Source organism: Chlorocebus sabaeus, chromosome 21 (genome assembly GCF_047675955.1).
Source record: "Chlorocebus sabaeus isolate Y175 chromosome 21, mChlSab1.0.hap1, whole genome shotgun sequence".
Classification (NCBI taxonomy): Eukaryota; Metazoa; Chordata; class Mammalia; order Primates; family Cercopithecidae; genus Chlorocebus; species Chlorocebus sabaeus.
Genome location: NC_132924.1, coordinates 130,755,508 through 130,777,357, shown reverse-complemented (window position 1 = coordinate 130,777,357; position 21,850 = coordinate 130,755,508). Strand labels below are relative to the sequence as shown.

The 21,850-nt window shown below is 53.4% G+C and overlaps 1 protein-coding gene across 2 annotated transcripts in view; it reads left to right on the top strand.

The window, feature by feature from the left end:
* Positions 1–21,850, top strand: part of PTPRN2 (protein tyrosine phosphatase receptor type N2) — a 985,554-nt gene that overhangs the window by 413,716 nt on the left and 549,988 nt on the right. For both annotated transcript variants that reach the window (XM_007983635.3, XM_037991107.2), the window contains 3 exons: positions 3,666–3,887; positions 5,464–5,504; positions 8,072–8,454. In XM_007983635.3, the coding sequence (XP_007981826.3) occupies positions 3,666–3,887; positions 5,464–5,504; positions 8,072–8,454 (646 nt within the window). The remainder of the gene's footprint in view (positions 1–3,665; positions 3,888–5,463; positions 5,505–8,071; positions 8,455–21,850) is intronic.

Below are 21,850 nucleotides of genomic sequence, written 5' to 3'. Positions count from 1 at the left end.
AATTTTCCTTACTAACAATCAGTTGTTTTTTAGATAAAGTAAGAGGAGAAAAGAAGACGGTCTTTTTTGTTTATGTAACCACATATTTACCCTTTCGGAGCTTTTTGGCTTCTCCCATAGCTCTAGGCTTCTGTCTGGTGTTTCTCTTCAGCCTTGGCTCCTCCCAGCACTTCCTGTGGTGTGGCCCACTGGGACCCGCCGTCCCAGCTTTGTTCACGTACGTGATATGAAAATGTCTCTCCTTCGCCCTCTCATTGGAAGGATATTGTCATTGGATGTAAACTCCTGGATCGAATGATTTTTCTTTCAACCCTTCAAATGTGGCATTCATTATCTGTAACGTCAAATGCCTGACTATGCACGTTGTATCAAACACATTGTTCTGACTACACACATTGTATCAAACACATTGTTCTTACAGCACACGCGGTGTGTCTGGCGGCCTCTGAGCTCCAGGACCCTTTCCATTCTTGTGTGTGGAGCGTGTCTTCCCCCCACCCCGACCCCGGCTACTTCCTAGGGATCTTCTCCACCTCTGGCTCTCAGCAGCTTGGCCAAAGTTACAGCGTGCTTATCCTTGCGTTTTATTATCTTGGAACTGAGCGACTGTCTTGAGTCCCTGAGTGAATATTCTTCCCCAGATTTGAGAGACGCCTGGGCTTTCTTTCAGGTATTTCTTGTCCCGTTCCCTCCGGACTCCAGCAATAGTGCAGCGGCTTGGCCTGCCCCAGGCGTTACTGAGGTTCCGCGGAACATCTCCCGTTCTGCTCTTCCAACGATGATCACTTCATGATCTGTCCTCAGATTCACAAACCGTTTCTTCCGTTATGTCCTTCCGTAAGATTTTAAAGTTCGGACGCTCTGCTCTTCACTTACAGAATGTGTATCGGATTCTGTTTTAATTTCCCCACTCTGCTGAGTCAGTGGGTGCACCCGTCTCGCTGTGGCTATGGCACCTCCGCAAACGGCCTTATCTCCTCGCTCTATCATCGACTGCCCTATTCTCGATTTTCCATTCTGTTTTTCTGCCTCCTCCTGCATCTGTTGCAGCTTGTCTGAAGCGGGGGCCTAGACCCTGCTACCTTCCTTTAAGGGGCTTTTCCGGCAGCAGTCACGTTCTTGGATGAGGCTTCGACCCTGTGTGCCTGTGTTTAGATGTCATTAGAGTTGGTTCATGCTAGTGGCGTTTCCTCTGAGGACATGGCCTCTGTTTTCACCTACACACAAGAGGGGCTCCACCATGTCTCCACATGGCATGCAGGATTCCTGTTCCCCGCACCGTGCACTCTACTGCTGCCCAGCGCTCAGCCTGGGGCGCCACTGTGGCCCTGTGTGCAGGACGCCCTTTGCAAAGACCGTTGACCAGATGCTCTGTCCCTCCATTCCAGTTGCCTCACCAGCCCTACCTTTGACCCCAGCCTCAGCCTGGGGGACTGTCTTGCACCTGCCCTTACACCTGTCCAGAAACCGTGAGTCATGATGTGGATAAGTGCACAGCCCCTCCACTGTTCACTTGGTGATCTCTACTGCTCTGCACGAGACGGCTGAGCTGCGTGGGAGCCAAGGGCCTGGGTTCCCTATCCCCCAGCACCCCTGCTTCCCCGGCCTCTCTGTCCAGGATCCCCGGGGGTGCCGGCCCTGTGACAGGCCCCCACCCTCCACCCCATCTTACTGGGCACTCATGGAGACCCAGCATTGGGGAGGAGCGCCCAGGTCAGGCACTGGGGGCAGGCACCCCCAGAGAGAATTTCTGTCGCTTCTTCTCTGATTATAAAAGTAATAACATTACTTTTATTTTACGTCATCATTATCATTATTTTACATTGTCATTATCAAGTGAACAAACAAGCAAAACACAGATGAACTGTACAGAGGGGGCCTGCGGCCAAGGCTGGTTTGTATGGGATGTAACCGGAGGCCCCCACCCACCTTCATCACAGCGAGGGACCTGGTCTCCACCTGCACTATTGGGAGGGGTGGGGACATGTGGAGTGTAAGGCTGTGTGTGGGGGTCTCAGAAACAAGGATAGAGGGTGAGGGGCTTCCCACTCGTGTCACACTCAGCCTAGATCTTAAGGGTCTTTTTTTGGAAAATGGCGTCTTCGGATGAAGCACGTTTCCACTATGTTTAATCAACAGGCGCAGCCTTTGCTGTCACAGGAGGGTTTGTCTGGCATCCTCATCTCCTGTCTCTACCCAGGTGACAGCCGGGGGCGTCCTTGCCACAGCTAGAGGCAGAGGCTCACTCCAGGGGCTCAGGATGGGCCATCCACTGTGGGCCCCGAGCTCCTCCCACTCAGGCGTTCCTGAGCCCCCACAGAGCAGAGGGTCCCCTGGCCCCCAAGCCACTGTCATCTCTATGTTCTTGTTGGTAGCTAGACTTCCAGCAGAGGCTTGAGGGGCTGGCTTTGGAAGAAGGCTGCATCTGGCCTCCCGAGTTATCCATTCACTTACAAATGTATTTTCACACACAGCACATGGGCAGCTGGGGCCACCGTGTCGTATTTAGGATACGCTGGTGGCCAAAGTCTATGAAGGCTTTTCTCTACTTGTTGTAGCAGGAGAAAGTGTGGAATAACAATGGCTGCCCGCTTCTGTGGTGCTCTTCTGTACCGGGCAGGGTGTGCTGGGGGCAGTGTGGGGGGCAGGGTGTGGGGGGCAGGGTGTGTGGGCAGCATGTGCCAGGGCAGGGTGTGCCGGGGCAGGGCATGGGGGCAGCCTGTGCCAGGGCAGGGTGTGGGGGGCAGGGTGTGCGGGCAGGGTGTGCCAGGGCAGGGTGTGAGGGGCAGGGTGTGGGGGGCAGCATGTGCCAGGGCAGGGTGTGGGGGGCAGGGTGTGTGGGCAGGGTGTGTTGGGAAGGGTGTGCTGGGCAGGGTGTGTGGGCAGGGTGTGCTGGGCAGGGTGTGTTGGGAAGGATGTGCCAGGCAGGGTGTGTGGGCAGGGTGTGCTGGGCAGAGTGTGGGGGCAGGGTGTGGGGGGCAGCATGTGCCAGGGCAGGGTGTGTGGGCAGGGTGTGCTGGGCAGGGTGTGTTGGGAAGGGTGTGCCAGGCAGGGTGTGAGGGGCAGGGTGTGGGGGGCAGCATGTGCCAGGGCAGGGTGTGTGGGCAGGGTGTGTGGGCAGGGTGTGCTGGGCAGGGTGTGTTGGGAAGGATGTGCCAGGCAGGGCAGGGTGTGTTGGGAAGGGCAGGGTGTGCTGGGGCAGGGTGTGGGGGGCCGGGTGCGTTGGGAAGGGTGTGCCAGGCAGGGTGTGTGGGCAGGGTGCTGTTCTTGCCAGGCATTGTTTCTCCTTCGGCCAAGTGAGGGGGACACAGCTCATCCCATTCTTTTATCATCTGGAGGACATGGTGAAGTTGTCCAGCCTGTCTCTCTTCCTGGCTTGGTCATTCCAGTGTTTTCCGGAAGTCGTGCTTTCCATTCTCTTGAGCGGGTCTGTTCTTCCGTTCTAGGGGCTTTCCACCTCCAGGGAACTGAACTAGTGATGGCTGCAGGGTCAGGTGGATTTGAGATTCAAGTCCAATATCCCAGTATTCTCTGAGTGCCGGCCTGCACCTGGCCCTAGGTGGCCACTGCTTTGGGACGCCACAGATGCCTGCCACACCCCTGCAGCCCAGAGGCCCTTTGCATTCGTCCACCCACCATGTCCTCGTGTTTGTGTGTGCCCCTAGGAGCACGGATTCACACCCTCCTGAAGGACCTGCAGAGGCAGCCGGCTGAGGCGAGGGGCCTGAGTGACCTGGAGCTGGACGGCATGGCCGAGCTGATGGCTGGCCTGATGCAAGGCATGGACCACAGAGGAGCTCTAGGCGGCCCTGGGAAAGCGACCCTGGGAGAGTCTGGAGAACAGGCGGATGGTCCCAAGGCCGCCCTCCATGGAGAAAGCTTTCCAGGTGACTCCAGCGCCATGAGTGCCCACGCCCAGGGGTGCTGCAGGGAGGGGAGGCCTCAGGGCTGTGCAGAGACCGCTGGCTCACCAAGTGCAATGTGGGCTTTCTGCTGGGGAGATGGGGATCTGTATTAATGATTTTTTATCTGTTTGAACTTTTGCCTCTTAAAGCTTTCTTAACAGACTAAGCCTACCAGAGCAATTATGTTGAACGGCAGATTGCTCTCTGTGAGGAGGTTTCACTCCTCCACGCTGAGGCTCAGAGTCAGGAAAACAGGCGTGATGAGAAGTGTTGTGTTTGGACTGTGTACCAGTGAATATTGTCAAATATTTAAATGGCAGAGTGAGAGGGGATCATTCAAATGTCTGTGCGCGTCGGTCCTGAGGCCGCTGGGGAGGCAGAAAGCAGCCCCCTGGCACCCCAACCCGGCAGCAGCCGGAGCCCTGTGGAGGCCCCGTGGGCCAGCTGGGACTTCTGCGGCCTGATGGCTTCTTGCAACGTGGAGATGCAAGAAAGCGCCTAGCTCAGCTCCCCACACATGGCTGGCCCACAAGTACATGCCGAAAACCAAATGACAGACGTGCCCCTCTCTCCGCACGGGTACGGGGGCGCTGCTGGAAGCTGGAAGCCTGACTTGGCTGATGGGCAGGGTGCGGGGGAGGGGTGGAACTGCACCCGGTAGGGCCTGTGTTAGGCGGCGGCCCAGTGGTTGAAGGAATCAGGACCCGCACCAGGGCTAGGAGGGATGTGGGAGGCCCTGGCATGTGTGCTGTCCCCAGGGGTGACTGTTCAGGTGCCATGAGTCAGGCACCTTTGGGCACTGCAAGTAGGATATTTATTTATTATTTTATTTTATTTTATTTTTTTGAGATGGAGTCTTGCTCTGTCACCCAGGCTGGAGTGCGGTGACACGATCTCGGCTCACTGCAACCTCTGCCTCCCGGGTTCAAGTGATTCTCCTGTCTCAGCCTCCCAAGTAGCTGGGATTATAAGTGTGTGTGACCACGCCCAGCTAATTTTTTGTATTTTTAGTAGAGATGGGGTTTCACTATGTTGGCCAGGCTGATCTCCAACTCCTGACCTCAAGTGATCCGCCCACCTTGGCCTCCCAAAGTGCTGGAATCACAGGCGTGAGCCCCCGCGCCCGGCCGGGATAGAAACATTGACCCCAGTGAAATAACCTAAGTCAGTGGATTCTGAAGCCATCTTAATTGTGAGGTGGTTTTGGTGAAGGCTTCACTTTGCTTTTTCGTGCTGTGAACCGCTGGGTACGATGGGTTTTCTTGCCGTGAGTTAACACTGACGATCACGTGAGACCCACAGAGCCGGGCAAGGCTATGATGGCTGCCTTCACATCTGCCATTTAGCTCCTCGGTCCCCTCCTCCCTCCTCTTTTGCGAAGTTTATAGAATGCCATTTTGTGCTATAAACAGAAAAGGTTCACTCTATGGCAGGACTTAGTCCACCATCATCACACCTCACCTTTCACGTGGAGGCTCTGCCTGGTCACCCTTTACGTCTGTGACACCTGTGATGGCGTTCTTGACGAGGGTTTTGGTAACACTGGTGTCTTTTACAGATGACGGAGTTCAGGAAGACGATGATAGACTTTACCAAGAGGTAAGATGACGTCTGTGGTGTTTGTTTCATGTTAAATGTGGAAGTCGGTGATCTTTTTTTCATAGTGTGGGAACATTTATGAAATACAAAAGTTTTTTTTTTCCCAGAAAGTGATGGAGAAACCCCTCAGAATCTCCAAATTGAAAAACAGTATAAAGAGAACATACAAAAATGGGTGTATTTGGATACGAAATATCTCTTTTCAAATTATAACTGAATTTATCTATGGTAGACATATGAAAATCATGGTAAATGCAAAGAAGAAAATTAATATTTCCTGGAATTTCCCCCTCGCTTTGCTCATTTGATGCCTCCTACACGTGCAGATTCCTGAGGGGTTCAGCGCACTTACACCTGGCTGTCCCGTGTGGCACCGCTGGCTGCATGTGGCCATCTAAACCTACATTTAAATTGATTAAAATTAAATAAATAAAGGATGCAGTGCCTCGGCTGCACTGGGCTCAGACCAGCGGCCTGTTAGTTGCATGTGGCTCACGGCCAAGGCACTGGATGCCACAGGCAGAGGACGCTCTGCCATCCCAGAGCCCCCACGGGCAGCGCTGCTCCGGAGGCAGTTGGAAGAAGGGCCTAGTCACAGGCGATGTCCACACGCTAGACGCTGGCCTTCCCCGTTAAGTCGGTTAGCCTTAGTTTCTCCCCCTTTAAGAACCTTTGGTCATTAATACAAGGCTGAAGGATGAAGAACTGTCCTAAGCAACAGCAGTGACGTTGAGTGGCTCTGGGAAACCCAGTTTTGGGGGTGGAGAAAGAAGAGGCTTTGGTTAGTCATTCTCTCCTCAGATTCTCTTAGTGGTTTGTGGTTCCGTGCGTGTTGGCAAGTACAGGAAGAAAATATCAGCAGTTCTTATTTCGAATTTCCATCAGAAATGGTGGGACCTGCCCTCTGAGCTGTGGAGGGAGAAGTGGGGCTGAGAAACACATTTCCTAATTTAGGGAGTCGGGCAGACCCAGCCCTCCCACCTGAGGGGCAGGGAGCGCTCCGGGGGCCTGCCGTTAGCCAAAGACTCCCTGACTTCTAGACCACAGCCTTTTCATTCTCCATGTGTGGAATTTTGATTTAGTTCTGTTTGGGGTATATTTTCAAGCTATTCTGTTTCGCAAAAAGGGTATGTGAGTGTTGTATTTTCTGACTTCTTATTTATTTAAAAACATCTTTCTTCTCACATGAAACACAATTTAAGTGACAATATTATGCCTTTTCCTAGCTCTGTTGAGTGACGTCAACGGCTACGTCCTGTTGCCACTGAGGATCCAAAGTTGAGCAGTGTTTTTATCACACTGCTATTTTGTTTAAATTTTAAAAAACACAAAAGGAATAGTTGTAATTTGTAGCCAAAATGGGAATAATTGCCTCTATAGTCCTTCCTAATTTTCTTAAAAGTGTGTTTTGGCAAAGTGAGTCATAAAGCGAATCTGATTTTCCTGTTTCCGTCTAATATAATATTGAGGATATAATTTCATGGTTGGAAAAAACCTGCCAAGTAGACATAAGACTCTTGGCACCACATGCACCAGAAGGTGTCCGAGGGCTGCCTGGCACTGCCAGCGGCGGGAGCAGCCCCCGTGTTTCTTAGGAAGCAGTGTGGGGTGCCTGGGAAGGCAGCGCGCCCAGGGGTGGAGATCACGTCTTTGACGGCCCTTCGACCTGAGTTCCAATTCTGGATCTGACAAGCATGACCTTTGTGATCTGGTACCAATAATTTGATATTTAACCTCTGTAAACCCCTGAGTCTACAAATTAAAGGTGAAACTCACCCTTTCTTTATGGGGTTGGAGTAGTAATTAAGTGAGAACCCACATAAAGCAAGTCCGTATCCGACACATAGTCAGCAGAGGTGCCGAGGGGGTCCGAGGGATGGCTGGTCCGGGAAAAGGGGATCCGGCTGGGAGAGCGCTGCCCATGTGGGAACCACAGATCCCTCAGCTATCCTTAGAATCAATTACATATCCCTGTGACGTGCCCACTCGTGGGTTCATCGCTTTGTGCCTCCGTCTCCCCTTCTGTGAACTGGGGTTACTGAGGGTTCCCCACCCATAGGCTTACATGAGGACTCAGTGTGTTCATGCGTATAACACATTTAGGACAGCGCCTTTGTGTGCTGGAAGAGCTCAGTCGATGCAAATTTATTATTATTATTATTATTATTACTATTATTAGGTGGTGTTCGTTGCTTCTAGAGGGCTGGGATGGGATCTTGATATCACACAGTTTATTTTTTAAAATATCAGTGCCAAAGACCTACACAGACTCTACAAAATCTGATTCTTCAGAGAGGTGTGTGTGTGTGTGTGCATGTGTGTGAGGGGGTTAGAAGGGAGGAGAGAACGGCACGCAATTGATTTGGATACTCAGCACCCTCACACCCCATGCTCACCTAGATGTCATTCTAAATATAGACTGAACACACTTTGCCTTCCTCCCCCACTCTCTTTCCAGGCTGCCCATATCATCCCCATCGTGACTCTGTCCCAGGCAGCCGTTGATTGCATGTGTCACCTCAGCATGCCTTTTGCAGATGTCCCTCACAGAATGTCCTCTCTTCCAGGTCCATCGTCTGAGTGCCACACTCGGGGGCCTCCTGCAGGACCACGGGTCTCGACTCTCGCCTGGAGCCCTCCCCTTTGCAAAGCCCCTCAAAATGGAGAGGAAGAAATCCGAGCGCCCTGAGGCTTCCCTGTCTTCAGAAGAGGAGACTGCCGGAGTGGAGAACGTCAAGAGCCAGACATATTCCAAAGACCTGCTGGGGCAGCAGCCACATTCGGAGCCCGGGGCAGGCGCGTTTGGGGAGCTCCAAAACCAGATGCCTGGGCCCTCAGAGGAGGAGCAGAGCCTTCCAGCGGGTGCTCAGGAGGCCCTCGGCGACGGCCTGCAATTGGAAGTCAAACCTTCCGAGGAAGAGGCGCGGGGTTACATCGTGACAGACAGAGAGTGAGTAGCAGCCCTGGCTCCAGGTCCTGTGTGCCGAGGCAGGGCTGGTCCCAGCAGGCTGGAGGTGGGGTGCCTCCTTGCTGTGGGGGATGCGTATGCTTTTAAGTGTCTTTAACTGAATAATGGGGTACAGGCATCCCTGGAGTCTCAGGCGCGAAGGGCGGCCAGGTGCCTGGCCGGTGGCTCCTCCTGGTGCTTCTGAGCTGGCTTCCAGAGCTTGAGAGCCATTCTCTGAAGTGCATCAAACAAAACCAAACCAAGCAAATCCCTTCCTGGGTTCTTGGTCCTGACTTGTTATCTGCAGGCAGCGCCTGTCTGCGGGTCAGAATCACCTTCAGCGGGGGCCAGGGAGGCTGGAATCTCAGGGCAGGCAGGTGTACAGCAAGGCCTGGGCACGGCTGGCGCAGGAACGCGGGGCGGGACGCCGCCCCGGAAACTGCTGCGCGCCGGACTCCTGCCTGTTAAGAAGGACTCCAGGTGCTTTATCTGTTTTGCACCAAAGTGGCCCAAATATCCTGGAGTGGGCGCCCTTCAGAGGGAAGAAGGAGCGTCACAGCAGCGAGGCTCTTTCCCCACCCTCATGTCGATATGAACTTAACGAGTCTCAGAATTCAAACATCACGGGCCCGGCAAGGCACAAGTGGCTGGCCCCTTCTCAGGACACCCCGTTAATGCATCCGATGCTTTGCTTTGTACAAGTTTTGTGTTTTCTTCCAGTGAAGGAAGTGGTGTTTCAAAGAGAAGGATGTATCTGCCTGGCTATACACACCCACACGTGTGTGTGTGCGTGTGTATGAGTGTGTGTTGGGTAAATGTGTGTGTATGAGTGTGTATGTTGGGTAGATGTGTGTGTATCTGTGCGTGTGTATGAGTGTGTATGTGGGGTAGGCGTGTATCTGTGCATACGCATGTGTGTATATGCGTGTTGGGTAGATGTGTATCTGTGTGTATGTGCATGTGTGTATATGAGCGTATGTTGGGTAAATGTGTATCTGTGCATATGTATATGAGTGTGTATGTTGGGTAGATGTGTGTGTATCTGTGCATATGCATGTGTGTATATGAGTATATGCTGGGTTAATGTGTATCTGTGCGTATGTGCGCATGTGTGTATATGACTGTGTATGTTGGGTAGACGTGTATCTGTGCATATGCATGTGTGTGTATATGAGTGTGTGTTGGGTAGATGTGTATCTGTGCATGTGTGCATATGAGTGTGTGTTGGGTTGTATATAAGTGTCTGTTGGGTTGATGCGTATCTGCATATTTGCATGTGTATGAGTGTGCATGTCGGGTAGATGTGTATGGTTTGTGTATGTGTGTGTGTATGAGTGTGTGTGTCGGGTAGATGTGTATCGGTTTGTGCATATGTGCATGTGTATGTGTGTGTATGAATGTGTGTGTATGAGTGTGCGTGTCGGGTAGATGTGTATTGGGGTGTGTGTGTGTATGAGTGTGCGTGTCGGGTGGATGTGTATTGGGGTGTGTGTGTGTATGAGTGTGCGTGTCGGGTGGATGTGTATCGGTTTGTGCGTATGTGCGTGTGTGTATGAGTGTGTCCGGTAGATGTGTATCGGTTTGTGCGTGTGTATGTGTATGAGTGTCGGGTAGATGTGTATCGGGGTGTGTATGTGTGTATGAGTGTGTGTCGGGTAGATGTGTATCGGTTTGTGCGCGTGTGCATGTGTGTATGAGCGTGTGTGTTGAGTAGATGTGTATTTGTGTGTATGTGTATGAGTGTGTGTGTCGGGTAGATGTGTATTGGGGTGTGTGCATGTGTATGAGTGTGTGTCAGGTAGATGTGTATCGGTTTGTGCATGTGTGTATGAGTGTGTGTTGGGTAGATGTGTATCGGTTTGTGTGTATGTGCGTGTGTGTATGAGTGTGCGTGTCAGGTAGATGTGTATTGGGGTGTGTGTGTGTATGAGTGTGCGTGTCAGGTGGATGTGTATTGGGGTGTGTGTGTGTATGAGTGTGCGTGTCAGGTAGATGTGTATTGGGGTGTGTGTGTGTATGAGTGTGCGTGTCAGGTGGATGTATATTGGTTTGTGCATATGTGCCTGTGTGTGTGTGCGTGTGTGTCGGGTAGATGTGTGTCGGTTTGTGCATGTGTGCGTGTGTGTATTGAGTGTGTGTGTCGGGTAGATGTGTATTGGTGTGTGTGTGCATGTGTGTATGAGTGTGTGTGTTGGGTAGATGTGTATCGGTTTGTGTGTGTGTATGAGTGTGTGTGTTGGGTAGATGTGTATCGGTTTGTGCATGTGTGCGTGTGTGTATGTGTGTTGGGTAGATGTGTGTCAGTTTGTGTGTATGTGCATGTGTGTATGAGTGTGTGTGTCAGGTAGATGTATGATGTGGATCTGTTCGGGTATTTCTTCCTTGGTGAAGAAGCCCGTCTCGTTTTGAGGATTATTTGCAGCGGAGGTGGGAGCCGCCTTACAATAGAACCCATCTGTTTTGTGGACTCTGCAAGCCTCCCAGTGCTCAGGCTGGTGCTGTGGCTGTGCTGGAGACACCACATTCCATCAGAGAGAATTAGCTGCGTATCATAATTGGGCAGGAATATTTTATCCTGAGCTCAAGCCACAGAGTGTGTATCACAGCCAAATTAAAATTTAAGACGATTTTCAGCTGTAGGTGAGTATCTTAGTTGTATCTTTAGGTAAGTGGTAAGCAGCGGAAACTTGAAGCTAACGCTAAAATATGGACTCCGTTTTCTCAAGACTGCTTTACATAAGTCAGGACGAGCTTTCCCTTTTCCAGGCTCTTTGCTTGGACGCGGCTTCCCACGTGTCTGTCTGTGCCCTTGCTCTCCTGTTTGTAGCGTCAGGAACTTCTCGTGGCTGTTCACTTCTTTGCTCTCAAGCCCAGCGGAGAATCACAGGCAGGCCCTAAGTGATGTGTTCTGAGGCTGCGTGTCTGCACCGGCAGGGCCAAGGGGAGGCACCTGCCTCAGCACTGGGTGACGCAGACCATTATCACGACCGATTCCTATGGGTGGTCAAATGCCCTGTGCTGTGGATGTCTCCCTCCCTAGGAAACACTGCTGTGTGTGTGGTGTGTCTTATGTGATGTGTGGTGTGGTATGTGTTGCATGTGTATAGTGTAGTGTATGTGTGGTGTAGTATGTTGCGTGGTGTGGTGTGTGTTGTATGTGTGTAGTGTGTGGTGTGCTGTGTGGTTTATGTGTTGTGTGTGGTGTGCTGTGTGGTTTATGTGTTGTGTGTGGTGTGTGGCATGGTGTGTAGTATGGTGTGTGTTGTGTGTGGTGTATAGCGTGTGGTGTGTGTGTGTGGCGTGTGGTGTGCTGTGTGGTTTATGTGTTGTGTGTGGTGTGTGGCATGGTGTGTAGTATGGTGTGTGTTGTGTATAGCGTGTGGTGTGTGTGTGTGGTGTGTGGTGTGTGTTGTATGTGTGTGGCGTGTGGTGTGCTGTGTGGTTTATGTGTTGTGTGTGGTGTGGTGTGTGTTGTGTGTGGTGTGTGGCATGGTGTGTGGTGTGTGGTGTGTGTGGTGTGGTGTGTGTTGTATGTGTGTGGTGTGTAGTGTGTGGTGTGTGTTGTATGTGTGTGGTGTGTGGTGTGTGTTGTATGTGTGTGGTGTGGTGTGTGTTGTGTGTTTGGTGTGTAGTGTGTGGTGTGTGGTGTGCTGTGTGGTTTATGTGTAATGTGTGGTGTGTGGTGTGCTGTGTGGTTTATGTGTTGTGTGTGGTGTGGTGTGTGTTGTATGTGTGTAGTGTGTAGTGTGTGTGTGTTGTGTGTGTGGTGTGTAGTGTGTGGTGTGTGTTGTGTGTGTGGTGTGTAGTGTGTGGTGTGTGGTGTGTGTTGTATGTGTGTAGTGTGTGTGTTGTGTGTGTGGTGTGTAGTGTGTGGTGTGTGTTGTATGTGTGTGGTGTGTGGTGTGTGTTGTGTGTGTGGTGTGTAGTGTGTGGTGTGTAGTGTGTGGTGTGTGTTGTATGTGTGTGGTGTGTGGTGTGTGTTGTGTGTGTGGTGTGTAGTGTGTGGTGTGTGGTGTGTGTTGTATGTGTGTAGTGTGTGTGTGTGGTGTGTAGTGTGTGGTGTGTGGTGTGCTGTGTGGTTTATGTGTTGTGGTGTGTGGTGTGTGGTACGGTGTGTGTTGTATGTGTGTGGTGTGTGTGCATGGTGCACAGTGTGTTGTATATGTGGTATGTGTGACATGTAGTGTGTTGCATGGTGTGGTGTGTGGTGTGTGGCATGTTGTGTGTATGTGTGTTTGATTGCCTGTGTCTCCTCACCCTGTGCTGGAGCCCTCTTTTCTCCTGGAGGCCCCCACGTTGTGTTTGTGGACACTGCATGGTTCCCTGCAGGTGTCCTGGGGACTTGACCCACCCTTGCAGGGGGACGGCTGGGGTAGGCGAGTGCCCCAGAGAACCATGTGATCCGGTCATTTTAAGGGCTTTCCAAATGGGCACTGAGGTGTTCACCCAGACAGCGGGAGGCTGGTGTGGTTTCCTAGGGAACCTGCAGAGCCGACAGTCCTGTGCCATTCCTGCTCGTGGGCTCACCCTGGAGGGAAGAACAGCAGGGGCCCTGTCCGCAGCAGCCTCGAACTTTCTGGGGAAGGAGACTCATCACACCGGTCATTTCCTGTCTGCACTCGCGACTTTCCAGTAGAAAAAAGCTAAGGTTTTTCTTTGCATTGGAGTTTATTTTCTTGTAGTGGGTTCGCCGGCCATGCTTTGGTACTGGAATATTTACCTCCTACAAGCAATGGGTTAAAGAAAAAAAAAAACATCATGTTATCTTGGCTGACTCTTCCTTTGCGACTTCAATTGGTTGGAAGCTATCTGGTGAAGACAGCACAGCTTTTTGTCAGCAATTTGTACTGCTGGGGCAAGGTGCACTGCACGACGTGAGGTCTCCGTGAGGTCCCCTCTCTTCTTGCAAAGAGATTGAGGTTTTTGTCCTATTATCAGACTAATAATTTGTGATTCTCTTGGGCAGGTTTTCACCAGATTTCAGCTTAAACCTGAACAGATCAGCTATTAATTTCCAAGACACAGATGACATTCTTTAAAAAAGGGGGACTTTTGTGGTTTTGGTTGTCCCACAGAAAGGAGAGGAATGTGGTTGAGAACTCGGTGTCACCTCAGCACCCACATGCTCTTTGTGTTGAGGTTCAGATGGGAGGATGGTAGGGCTCAGCTTTTCCAGGCATGATTTTCTCTCTCACATTTTCTGATGGACAGAGTAATCCTTTGCCATTTACATTTTTATCCTTTTTACAAACTAAAGGGAGTCTTGAAGACTGGACGAAGGGCAGGACAGCCGCCCCAGTCCTCCAAGGACAACTTTAAAAAGATTTCATGTTAGGCTTCCAGGCGGAATCACAGGACGGACACCAGGTGTAGGGAGGAGGGAGCCCCTTATCTCTCAGCAAAGAGGAACCTGCCTTCTAAATCCAGAGACAACAGCTTCAGAGACCAGAGCTCATGCGCACACGCCTCCCTCTGCCTACCCCAGACCCCTTTGGATTGGGATGTATTCTGTGGAACGACCACGCTGAGCCAGTGAGGTGAATTTTGGGGGAGTGAAACCTGTAGTCAGGAAAACATGGGGGCTGAGGCAGAGGCTTGAGTCTGGGGTGGCGGCCACAGTGCTGCTGCAGAAGGTGGCCTGGGCCCTTGACCCACGGAAGTCCGGTCAGCGGTCCGTGGCAGCCCCGAGACCTGGAATGTGGCAGACGCCCCTGTGCCTGGGTTTCCTGGTCTCTGGAGTGGCAGCTGCGGTGTGTGGCTCCTGAGCTGTGGGGAGAAGAACTTGGCACAGGCAGGGCAGAGCCCGGGGTGCGTGCAGAGGAGAACGCAGGGCGCATGCAGAGCAGGGCCCAGGTGCCCGGATGAGCAGCCTCTGTCAGCAGTGGGAAGAACACAGTGTTGCTTGAAAGAGGAGGGGCCGATGGATTTCCACGAGGGGAAGCTGGAGAGGTTGGAGCTCTGAGTCTTGCGGGGACACTGGCTGAGGGAAGAATGTGCAAAAAGTGGCATGGGGCACCGCTGACCTCTCCGATGCCTCTCAGCACTCCGAAGGGAGACAGATGCAGCTGAAATGTTTCTTCCTTCAAGTTTTTCTTATGACACAACTTCCTTGCACCTCGGAGAAGGCAAGCACCAAAATGGCAGATGGTGCCGGGCCACCGTTAGGGGCTGCTGCGTGGGGGTTCTGTGGGGGTTCAGTTGGAATGTGGAATTCAGAGAGGCCAGCGAAGGAAGGGACCCGCTGGCCAGGGAGAGGAACTTTGGAGCCAGAAGTCTGGAAGGAGGTGGGGGCTTCAGTCTCTCTATCTGCCACCCTCGGTGGGGGCCCTGGTCCCGCAGGTTCACCCCAGCCCCTTCCCCGGCTCACTGTGAGATGTGAAATGTGAAACCCACCGGGTACTCAGGAACCACTGGCCACTCTCCGGGGGGCTGGTGTGATGGAGAGGAAGTTCCCATCTCAGTGACTGCCCAGGAGGCCTCACCGCTCAGGAGCCCCTCAGGGGTTCAGTGAGAAGAACGAACTGCGGGAACCAACAGGGCGTCAGGACGGTGTAGCCAGGGTCCGGGTGACGCTTCCTGCTCATCCTTCCTTGTTAGAGTAAAGGAAACCCTGAGGATGCTGAGGATGGATTCTGTGTTTCTGGCACCAGGGCAGATTTCGGGAGTTCTGTCCTGTTCTTCAGTCTCCACACTGTGTTGTAACTTCCTGTTCAGAAAGCACCTCTGTAGAGGCCCCTCCTGAGGGTGGACAGGCCCAGCCTTGTCACTGCTCCTCTTCGCTCTGTGGTCTCAAAATAGTATCTTTAGCATGATGGATTTATTACCATTTAAGATTTCAGGTAGGCTGGGAGTATAGCCCCGATGGGTAAAAATGGTCCCGGTTGCTTTTACATTAGAATAGAAGAAGGAGAGAAAGGATGGCATGGGGCGGGGCAGAAAAAAGAGGAAGGAGAAGGAAACAAAAACTCCCAAACCTCAGCATCACCAGCAATCCAGCCCATCCTGCTGGGGGGCGGCCACGGGAAGCTGCGAGGCAGGGGGCGGCCGTGGGAGGGGCGCGAGGCTGGGGGGCGGCCGTGGGAGGGGCGCGAGGCTGGGGGGCGGCCGTGGGAGGGGCGCGAGGCTGGGGGGCGGCCGTGGGAGGGGCGCGAGGCTGGGGCGCGGCCGTGGGAGGGGCGCGAGGCAGGGGGGCGGCCGTGGGAGGGACGTGAGGCAGGGGAGGCGGCCGTGGGAGGCGCGTGAGGCAGGCCCTTCCTTCCAGCTCTGAATCGTGGGCTGTCGGGGCTGCTTCCTGCCAGCCTCACTGGGCCTTGGTGCCCCCAGCTGTAAAGTCAGACACCTGTTTATGGAATGCCCTGTGCCAGTGGAGACCCAGGAGCGCCTCTGGAAGAGAAGAGATTCAAAGATAAACAAGTAATTTTCCCCTGAAGGAAGTCGGAAGCCTCTGAGTTTAACTTATCGGTTGTTTGGAGTTTGAGTGCGGGAAGCTGTAGATGGCCTGGTAAGGGCTACAGAAATGTCATTGTTCGAGGGTGGAAATAGCTTTAACCAAGTCCCCAGGCCTCTGAATTAAGACTCGCAGAATCTCTGGTCATCGCTGGAGCCGCAGTTTTACCTGCAAACTCCAGTTTGTGGACCTTGTTCTGCTCTCCCTCCTGCGTTCTCAGTGAGGCCTCCCACCAGCCCCGATTCCATGATTCCTCTGGGATCCGACCTCCCCTCCGTGTTCCCCCCACCATCACCAAGAGGCCCCAGGCTGTGTCGACGGCTCCTGACGGCCCTGCTTCGCGGGAGGCGGCACGGTGGTGGCTGCCCCACTCCCGGGGCTGTTTCTGGGGTTTCTTGCTCTGGGCGGTGCTGCCCATGCCAGTGCCCTGGGGACGTCTCCATGTGGCCCCTTCCCAGGTGCATCAGACTCCGCCCAGGGGAAGCAGAGTCAGGGTCTTCAGACCCAGTGCCATGGTTGGGCCTGAGCCACGTCTCGCCAGCCTGGCCGCTCAGTGGGCTCTGTGCCCCACCCGGCTCCCTCCACGGCCAGCTGTCTCCCCTCCTATAGCTCCATCCGTGCTGTCTCCCCTTCTTCCCTCTTCCCTGCTCCCACCCTGGTCCAGGCCGTCTGAGCCTCTCGCCTCCGCACTGCAGGGCCTTCTCTGTTGCACACCCGCATAACGGCTCTGTCTTTCTCACCCGCCATGCACACTGAACCCAAAGAGGACTCCACAAAACCAAACCTGGCCCCGTCACCCTCTCCTGTTGAAATCTGGCTGTGACTCCACTGCTCCTGAGATACAGACCCCAGCCCTGGCGCGGCCCAGGCTGGCTGGCAGCTCTGCAGGTGCATCCTGGGGATACTCCGCCAGGCCCCTCCCTCCGTCCCCAGCAGCCAGGCTCCCCCAGGAGACCCCAGCTCTGCGCTTGTCCCGCCTGGAAGGCAGCTTCCTGTTCATACCTTCTCCCCATTCAGAGACGTCTGTCCACACACCTCTTTCTCAAGTGTCTTTGTCACCAATTTTCCATTATGTGTCTTCAAGACTCTGAACATCCGGCCAAACCATTGGCCATGGCCCATTAATTTGTAATAATCACACATTTAGCTATTTCTCTCTCCAAGCAAAGTAAACAGCCAGATGTATGGCCCATAGTTCTGTCTGTCGGAGAATTTCCCTTCACCGCTGTCCTTTTAGGGGTGTTCCAGAAAGGGGCAGTAGTGCTGCAGCTGTCCACTAACATGGGTGCCTGCATATCGTGCAGAACCATCTGGAAGCCAGGCCCAGGTCTGCCTCCGTCAGCTGATTTTAGGGAACTCCCCAGGAGACTGTAGGTGCAGGCTGGGGGAGAGAAGGCAGTGCAGCAGGAGTGGGGACCGTCGGCATTGGGGGCACATTCAGTTCATGATGAGCAACTCAGGTCCCATGGTAGCTTGGTGGCCCATGTTTAAGTGTTCAGTTCCTACTAAAGCCCCATAGTGGGGCAACAGCTGTTTCTCAAAGGCAGTCGTTATCCACAAGGAGGGCAGAGCGTTGCCCCAACATCCTAAGGGCCAGTTCACCTAGAGAGGAACCTGCCAAAGGCCCCAGACAACATGCATCTCTGCCTCTGCCCTTTCAGGCACCCTTGGATCTGCTGGGTCATGTGGCCCAGGAGGCAGAGTAGCCTGCATAGAGCCTGGAGCTGCTGCAGAGCCTTCTCTCATTCTGGGCTCTACTCAAAACCAGCGGCTTTTCAGGCCACTCAGTAAACCAGCTGGAACAACACACGAAAATGAGAAGTTCAGAGAGGCCTGCTAGAAGTTGTGCCTCTCTGTGTGGCAGATGGGGAGAATCAAACGCAGACTTTGCATCTCTCTCTACACATCATGCAGAGACCACCGGTGCTCTCTGTCCTATTGGAAGCTGACTTAGCATCCTTGGGTCAAATCAGGTTGGAGAACCAGCTCCACCTGGATCAGGAGGGGTCTGAGGTCCAGTCAGGTTAGAGCCCGTTCCCCTGGGTCAGCACGGGTCTGAGGTCCAGTCAGGTTAGAGAACCAGCTCCCCCCAGGTCAGCAAGGGTCTGAGGTCCAGTTAGGCTAGAGAACCAGCTGCACCTGGATCAGCACGGGTCTGAGGTCCAGTCAGGTTAGAGCCTGTTCCCCCCGGGTCAGCACGGGTCTGAGGTCCAGTCAGGTTAGAGGACCAGCTCCCCCCGGGTCAGCACGGGTCTGAGGTCCAGTCAGGTTAGAGGACCAGCTCCCCCCGGGTCAGCACGGGTCTGAGGTCCAGTCAGATTAGATAACCAGCTCCCCCCGGGTCAGCACGGGTCTGAGGTCCAGTCAGATTAGATAACCAGCTCCCCCTGGGTCGGCAAGGGTCTGAGGTCCAGTAGAGAACCAGCTCCACCTGGGTCAACACGGGTTCACGGCTCCTGTTGGAAGCACTTCCCGATCCTACTTGGCACACTTTTTAAAGGTGACGCTGTGTAGACCTACCGTACCTAGATCTTTAGTTAGCTGCTGGCATTTAAAAGGTGTTTATAGTGAGCAGTACAGTCTCATCCTTATGCTCAAAAATAAGCTGTCAGAATCCAGTGGTTTCCTCCTGATTTTCTGCCCGGAAGGGTTGATGGTGTGGACAGCCCTACTAGGAGTGGTCCAGGGTTGTCGGTGTGGGTGGGGCGCACGAGCTCCGGGGCTGCATGGTGAGCCGCAGGAGGAAGCTTCAGTTTGGGTGCACAAAGCATCAAAGCCTCCTTTTCCCAGACCCTGACGTTAGACTCCTGCAGGAAGAGAGTGGGCGTGCAGGGGATCCAGGGTGGAGACAGGTGTGGCGTCGGTCACTGCAGCGTCTGTCGGTCACCGTGGCGTCGGTCGCCGTGGTGTCTGTAGGATGGCCCAGATCGGGCGGGTGAAACTGCAGAAGCACAGAGTGTGGTCAGCAGGAGCGTCGGGGATGATGGGTCCTGTTCTCGGCTTGATTTCATCTGGCCCGCAAGGAAGAGGCAATAACAAGGTTGCCAAAAGGAGACGTGGAGAAATTTCGTGTAATTTCACGTAGACTTCCTTCGGTTTTGTTAAGAAGGAGTATAGGTGGCAACAGGTCCCCGGGCTCACCCCGCTTTTCTGGGCACCTACGTTGGAACGTTGCCTGGATGTTTGAGCTTTTCTCCTGGGAGTTTAGTAGTGTAATCTTGGGCAGTGACTTCAGTTCCTCTAGCCTCGGTTTCTCTTTAAAATGAGGCTGATAATAGTGCGTTCCTCAGGGGTCTGCTGAACGGCAGATCCCACTGCCGTCTGGGGCCTCGGTGTGGCGTCCAGCACAGGAGCTTCCCAGAGATTTTACTACTCTGAATATTTCCAACCCTTACGTACTTTTCACTAGTCTGATTTTTAGGGGCGACACTCCCGTAGTCATTTCCTGCTCATCTGTCTGCCCGGGCACTCATTTCAGGGAGATGTGGTGCCACACTGAAGCCCCAGTGGTGTACCGGGGCTGAGAGGACACCGTGGAAGGAGGACACTGTCCCTTCTCACCCTGAGCCTCCCTCCAGCAAGTGCTTGCCGAGGCCTTAGGGCCTCCTGTGTGGTTGATTCAGTAGATTCATAGGAACAGGCTTGTCCAACGTGATTGAGCTTAAAGACGTCACAAATGTGCCGCTGCCCTTCAGAACTGAAACGCTCTAGAGAGAGGAGACACCATCTTTAGCTTTGAAAGTCCTTCCCACTGCCCTCACAGGCACTCCCAGATCCGACCCTGACCCCATGAAAGGGCTCATGCCTGTTTCTCTTCCACGGCAATATTAGCGTCCAGGTATTGAGGGTGGACGTCGCCACATGCAGACACAGCACATCGCACCTGCTGGATCCTCCCACTCGTTTTCAGGATGATGTCCAACTGCCTTCTAAGGAAGTTCAGGCCCGGGAATGACAGACGATGGCCGTGCCTTTAAAGATGAAATAGAAACGGCCGCGTGCTCCTTGTGAGCAGTCAGCCCTATCTTGTTTGTCTGCTTTACAGAATGGAGCCACCACTCTTCTGCTTTACAGAGGGGCCGTGACGCCCCTGCCTGCCCGGCCAGCACTGTCCGCCTTGCCAGACTGAGGTAGGAACGGGGTGGACTGCACGTCCCGTACACGTTGTGTAACTGGGGACACATTGGCTTGTGGAGGCAGCGGGTTCACAAACACATTCTGGGCTTGTGGACTTCCTCGTTGTCTTCAGGGTGTTGTAGGAATCCTGTGGATGCTTCTGTTGGTTTCCGTATTGGAGTGTGGAGGGCAGAGGGCTGAACCCAGGATTCGTGGTAGAGCCCCTCCCATGTCCTGATACCATCCCCTTGGTTTGAAACATGCTAGAAAAGGAGACTCATGGAATTTGGTAGCAAACTTTGATTGGGAAGTTGGTTTATTCTCTGCGTGGGGCAGTAGGCTTGGAAGAAACAAACTCAGATGACACGTGGCTCCTGCCCTCAATGAGTTTGCAGTTTATGGGGGGAGGCAGGATTAAAATATGAAAGTACTAGAGACCTTTTAAAATAAGTCATGGGCTGAGTGGTACTGATTAAAGCACAGAGAGAGTTTTAGGGAAAGTCTGAAGAGCAGCAGTTTCTGTCTTCGTCGATTGGAGTGGTGTGGCTGGTCCCGGCCTTCTCCACCTGCCCTTCTCCACCTGCCCTCTTCCTAATGGCTCCAAGGATGGGGAGGCCCAGGGAGGCTGGGGTGCAGGGGGCTGAGGCGAGGCAGGTCAGCGGTGGGAGCCATCACCGCCAGGCCCAGGCAGAGAGAAAAGCCCAGGCTGCGGGAAGCACAGGAGCTGGGAGGAAGGAACCTGCAGCCACAGGGAAAAAAAGGAAGGGCTTGTCTGGAAGCATTGCAGGAAAGGGAGGAGGGGCTCTTCTGGAAGCATCACACTTGCCTGCCAGGAGGGGTTGGCTTGGAGCAGGGAGGCTGGTTGGATTCAAGTCTGGCGTTCCCAGCAGCCTGGGCTGGTCTCAGCCAGGGTGGAGCTGAGCCGGCTGTGGTGGGTCATTGCTCTGTCCAGCTGCAGCCTGAGCTCACCTTTGTGGCCCACCCTGGCTCCCTTCCCTGTTGCCTCCCTTCTGGCCCAACATCTGGCCATTCAGGCCATTCTGACAGCAGCGCCCTCCACAAGCTGTTCAGATGGCCCTGGAGGATGCTTTGGGGGCAGGGGCTGAGCTGGGTTACAGCAGACATCCAAAATGTGCAGGAAAAGAGAGGACATCTGGGACCCCTCCCCTTCCAGCAGCCACTCTTGAAAGGAAAATGGCTTGTTTCTCAATTGTAAAATTACACGGAACGCGACCTTGAAAAATCCACTTTAAAGAATATGCCACAGGGTTCCTTGGAGACAGGGAGCAGAAAGGAGCTTTGCCAGGGACCCACAAGGAGCCTGGCTCAGCTTTCTCCGTGAGCCACGAGGAGTGCTCTGCTGAAGCAGAGATGGGACGAAGACTGATACACTGCCTTGGATGTGGGGAGCAGCCACGTGTCACGGTGCTTTCACACTAATCACCTTATTTCATCTTCCCAATTTCTTGTGATAAAATATATATAACATAAAATGTACTGTCTTACCCATGTTTAAGCATAGAATTCAGCAGCATTAAGAACATTTGTGGTGTTGTGCCACCATCACCACTGTCCATCCCCAGAGCTCTTTTCATCCTGTAAAACTGAAGTTCCGTCCCCATTAAACACTGCCCTACCCCTGTCCCCTGCACCCTTCACACTACTGTCTTTCTCTGTGAATTTGAGGATTCTAGGAACCTCACATGGGTAGACAGACAGAATTTGTCCTTTTATGCCCAGGTTATTTCAGTTAGCATCATGTTTCAGGGTTCACCCATGTTGTCACATGTGTCTGAATTTCTTCCTGTTCAGGGCTGAATAATATTCTACTTTTGG